Raw genomic sequence first — 5,151 nt, forward strand, 5'->3', positions numbered from 1 at the left:
TCTTTTCGTGCGTCTAAGCAAAGAAAATGGTAGGTTTTTCAACAAATGTTTTTATCGACAGACATCTAGCAGTTAGAATTTGATCGTTTGCTACGGATGCGTTAAATCGATTTTATAGGCGTTATGTAATGTCAAGATGTACTTACGGCGCATTTTAGGTATTAATTTTTAGAATATGCTTGTCAGACTCTGAGATACCGGTTATAACATTTTATAGCCTGGTAGTCCATGGCTCCAAGCTTAAATGTTTTAACACCGCATATCATGTTCACTTTATTGTTTTGTTAAGTTGGTAATGTATCCCTTGGCCTTTTTGCGTTCCCACTGGTACACTAGGTTAGTCAACGGTATACCGCAATTTCAAAAAGCCAGCGATTGCCGGTTGTGGCCCATCATAAATACTACGCGTAAAACAACTAGCCTAGAATATTCAAGATTACTGTAGCATATGTTTTGTTTACCCTCAAAATATTCCCAGGCAACCGTAGTGAAAAGTATACCACACCCTAGTACTAGCAGTTCTTTCTCCACGCTCACGTCCATTAATAATAAAAAAACAACACAAAGCTTTTTGTTTAAACGCCAAATTCTAATAAACAAAGCAACCCTTAGGCTTTTATGCACAACGTCATCCTAAAATTTGTGATCGAATTGAAAACTACCAGAGCCAAAAACCTAGGTCTAATTTCCAATCATATTAAGCAATTCTATTCGACTTACCTGGTCAACCGGCCCACCTTAAAAAATTGACTGTTTTCCGCAAGAAATTGAATGAAGTATTAATTATAAATTAGCATAAAGGTGTACAATTTGAACCTGCACTTTGAAAAACTGCTTGTGTGTGCCACATTTTTCGCTATGAACTGCTTGCTCAGTAAAGTTGAGATATGATAATGTTTTCAGAATAGAATGAAATGCTTGCCACAATGGTCTGTTATTCCCAGTTGTTCAATGTATTGCCAGTCACTTTAGGCATTTTATACTGCTAAAGATTGGAATATTTTTAACTTGTGCCCTCCTGTCCAAAACTTACAAAGTTTTAGTCTTTGTTGTTATTATAACCGCATAATATTACCATAATAACGTATTGTATGCTTTGTTTGTATTCTGATACTAAAACTAGTGTACCAAACCACAATAAATTGTAGATTGGTTTTGACAAGGGAAAGTAAGAGGCCCAAATATCGGAATGAAGACAATTTCAAAAACTTCTATGTTTGGCTTTTTATACTGTATCAAACAAGGCAAGAGTATATAGAATAGAGCAGGCCTGCACAACTCAAAATGGTACACGGGCCGGAACAAGTAAAACTATTTTTCGCACCCCGCATACTTACTTTGATGTAACGTGTATACAATGTGATATACGTTTACAGTCACTTCAACTATTATACGCATGACTAAACTATGCGCATTGTGCAGAGACAATACAACAAAGGTTAGATTGTTTTCGCTAATTATTTCAGCAGTAATGTGAGACCGTGCAACACACAAGCAAGTCCGCACTAATTTAAAATCGAAGTAATAAACTAAAAACTGTTATTATATTTTGGGCCGCAGTAAACAAGCCGTATGTTGCGCAGGCCTGGCATAGTTTCTTAATCTTTTGATATTTATGCTCAACACTTGCTATTATTTTAGACGAAGGGAACATCCAGTTTTGGAAAGAAGCATAACAAGACACATACTCTGTGTCGGCGAACCGGCAGGTCGCATTACCACATCCAAAAAAAGCAATCTGCTAAGATTGGCCAATGTAAGTTTTTTTATTTGTTACATGTTATAATTTGAAAGTCACAGTAAAAGGTGCTGCATCAAAGTTTGCTTAATGGTATTTGTAGAGCTAAGTTATGCCCTTTGAAAGGTGGTACACAAAACAGTTAACAGTAATGTCTAAAAGCTAATCCCAGAGCGAACTTAAGTTACAGCGTATGATGAACAAAGCCTTGTGGTTTTTGTATATTGATTGCTTAAATATTTTGATAAACAAAACAAGAATTTAGCAGTTTTAGAATTACTCTAGAGTCTAGACTATTATTTTATATTCTTTACTGCTGCTCAATCCATTTTTATGTGTAAACTTTTCAATGAGACATTTTAGTTTGGTTATTGTGTTCTGCTGATCCACTATAACTAATTTGTGACTTGCGGTTTTATAAACTTTGTCAAGCAAAATTTAACAATGTTGTCACCATACCAGGCAATCATATAGTGTACATTTCATATTGCAAAGCACTTCTTACAATGAACTGAATTAATGTTTGTTTATATGGTTAATATAACCGAGTTCCCCTTGCAACTAAACCGTTATTCTGTAACAAGAAGGTTGCTGTGCACTTCATCTATTTGCAGTCTTTGTCAAATAATAGCCAAGTAGTGATTGACGAAAACATGCCTTATTGTACAGGGCTGGTGGTGCAATCTATTAGTGATATTAAACACTTCAATATTTCTAATTTTGCCCTTAAACAGTTAACTGGTCACGTAAAGCGAAGAGACGACGCACTACTGGAACTGGAAGGATGAGACATTTGAAGCTTGTTAATAGGCGCTTTAGGTGAGTTGCCATGTTTTTGCTTTTGTTTATATAACTGAAAGAACTGGATGATGATAGTTGTTGTAAGATACATTTTCACGTTTCCACATCCTGTAAGGTACTCGATATCTTTAGCTTTGAAGCTACCTTTTTAGGACTGGATTTAAACTTTTTAATTTAAAAAAGCAAATGCTTGATAAATTCTGATTTTAGTTCTAGAATAATGAAGCACAGTATTTATTTAATAATGTCAATTACATCTTTTAATGACATTAGAAGACATGGAAATTAAATTGACTTCTGGTGTGTTGTAAAATCAATTGTTTTTATAGGAATGGCTTCAGAGAAGGTCAGACGCCCAAGCCAAGACAGAGTAAGTCTCAGACCAAGGCTTAATCCTCAAGTTGTTTGGCTCCTGCATTAATAAAAACATGTTAAGTCATCTGGATTGTATTTTTTTAAAAGGAACAGGTTTGCAGAAACAAGATGTTAAGCCCCAAATGGTGGCATTGTTTTTTTCAACTAACAAGTTCCCTATGAATGAATGAACCTGCCCCCGAAATTAACCTATCTCACTTCGTAAAGGCAGATTGTGGTCCCCAGCAACACATCAATAACCGCTCACCACTCACGCATGTCGGCATGTTGCTGGGAACCAGAATCTGCCTTTACGAAGTGAGATAGGTTAATTTCGGGGGTAGGTTTATTCTCAGTTGACAACCATGGTCATCGATAAGGAGATAGATACGATTTTGAAGTAGAAAATTTAAATTAATTCATGGAACTTTCGAAGCATTTATGGTTTGAAAATATTTGGTCTAGCAGGTAGTTATTAGAGATTTATAATTACATTTTTTAGTGGGCCTTAGCACGAAAACTCGTTACGCCTACATAAACAAGACTAAAAAAGTTATAATAAATTTTTCTTAACATTATCATTTGCACTCAGTTCTAAAAAGGAGAGGGTTGTTATGAAAAGTGCAGCTAATTTACGAAATTTTCAAACCAACCAATTTTAACAGAAATGACGCCATCATACTCCAATAAAACTTTTTAACCTCACTTCAAAATTACTGCACCAATCAGTTTAAATTTTCTGTGACATCCAAAATCAACCGCAATAAAAATGTACCCGGCTCTGAGTAAGAAATACGAGGAACGGCCCTTACTTGCTGCTGGCAGCCTACCTTACAATCTAAAAACGCTATGATCAGCAAAAGTGGTGTTCAATTTAACTTCCGATAAATAACAATACAAAACCAAAAACACATGACTGGTAGCACTTCAGCTATGAAGGAGTCGCTGAAATGTTTAAGGTTCCAGCTACGCATCCAAGCCCCACCCCTGTTTGCAATATTTATAAAAAGGCCGCTATTTCTTGGCAACATACCACCCTACGTCACTTTTGAAACTTACTTTTTACGGTTTTAAGTTGTTACCGCTTTGGTAGATATGTTTCAGTTGGACGTCATTCTAAAGATGAAGAAAGATAAATATCAAAGCACGATTTAACATGCGCTGTGACGAATCGGTTATCTGACGCATCGAAAATATGCGCCAAACTCCATAAAGTTATAGCAAAAAATTTTCAGACTAGAGTGAATGCCAAATCGAGTTAAAGACCAACTGAAAATTGGTGAAGAACTTATTAAATATTGAATCTTGGTTAAATTTCTGCAAAACATTCAATAAAAAGGTACAATACAATATAAGTATGTTTGTTGTGGAAAACCTGCCTGATGGTACATCATTAAGGATGGTGTTACATCATTAAACAAAGTTCTTAATTTAAAAGGTTTGCTGAACAGTTGCGACGGTCTCACGGCTGTCTCGGAGATCCAGGATCAGACCGTTTGACTGCTCGTGTAGCTACAGCTTAAACATTGTGTTACTTGATTAAAAATACTGTGCTTATTCAAACACTGTGCTACTTGGTATGTTTTACTTGCAAACAGTTACGAGAAATGCTAAGTGCCACTTTTTCGTAAACGGAGCAACCGATAATGGCATCTGGAAAAAGATTACACTAAAATGTAAAATATTGACAAGCTATATTATTATTTATTTTAATGACGGTTGATTCCACTCTTTTCTAATTGGACAGTTAAAATACGCCTCTAGTTTCATTGACGCTTTGCGCAACTTGTCAAGAAATACGCAACAAAATGCTTTTTAGTATTCGATATGTTTTGAGACATTTGCTTTTTATTAAAGCAATAACTCCACGTTACATCATGCAAAATTTGCTTATAAACAGTTGAACAAAAAAAATTATATTTGATGTTAAAGCGTCTGTTTGAACCAAGCCCAGTAAAAAAACGGTATTTGCAAACAAAATTCATCATTTACGGCTGTCAAAATTGCGGTGAAGCATTTTCTTACTCGCATAATTTATATCTTACTCAAGATGAAAAACCTCTGAGAACTCTGGTTTGTCCATTTGCAGCAATTGTTAAAAAATTTCTTCGACAAGGTACAGTAATTGTTCGGGTTACAAAGGTGGCCACTGCGTTTGATGAGTGCTTGTCTTTTTTAGGGTTGCGACAAAGAGTTTGCTTAGCTGAGAAGAAAGAAAAAGGTTGGTAACAATATCTATAACAACCACATAGAGAATC

General features: G+C 35.4%; 1 protein-coding gene across 2 annotated transcripts; it reads left to right on the plus strand.

The window, feature by feature from the left end:
• Positions 1-2,978, plus strand: LOC143461186 (large ribosomal subunit protein eL37A-like). Of its 2 annotated transcripts, none has more exons than XM_076959010.1 (4): positions 1-29; positions 1,642-1,756; positions 2,473-2,557; positions 2,869-2,978. In XM_076959010.1, the coding sequence occupies exons 1-4, from the start codon at positions 27-29 to the stop codon at positions 2,930-2,932; spliced, it is 267 nt and encodes an 88-aa protein (XP_076815125.1). In that variant the 5' UTR covers positions 1-26; the 3' UTR covers positions 2,933-2,978. The 2 variants fall into 2 exon arrangements, with proteins under 2 accessions (XP_076815125.1, XP_076815124.1); XM_076959009.1 differs by lacking the exon at positions 1-29 and adding an exon at positions 1,382-1,438.
• Positions 2,979-5,151: the final 2,173 nt, after the last annotated feature.

The sequence above is a fragment of the Clavelina lepadiformis genome, chromosome 5 (assembly GCF_947623445.1).
Source record: "Clavelina lepadiformis chromosome 5, kaClaLepa1.1, whole genome shotgun sequence".
NCBI classification, from domain to species: Eukaryota; Metazoa; Chordata; class Ascidiacea; order Aplousobranchia; family Clavelinidae; genus Clavelina; species Clavelina lepadiformis.

Excerpts from the sequence above, each read along its gene's own strand:
- LOC143461186 (XM_076959009.1), top strand. The coding sequence starts at position 1,397 with ATGACTAAACTATGCGCATTGTGCAGAGACAATACAACAAAG. Across the intron at positions 1,439-1,641 it reads GCAGAGACAATACAACAAAG|ACGAAGGGAACATCCAGTTT; the intron begins GTTAGATTGTTT and ends CTATTATTTTAG. Across the intron at positions 2,558-2,868 it reads CTTGTTAATAGGCGCTTTAG|GAATGGCTTCAGAGAAGGTC; the intron begins GTGAGTTGCCAT and ends TTGTTTTTATAG.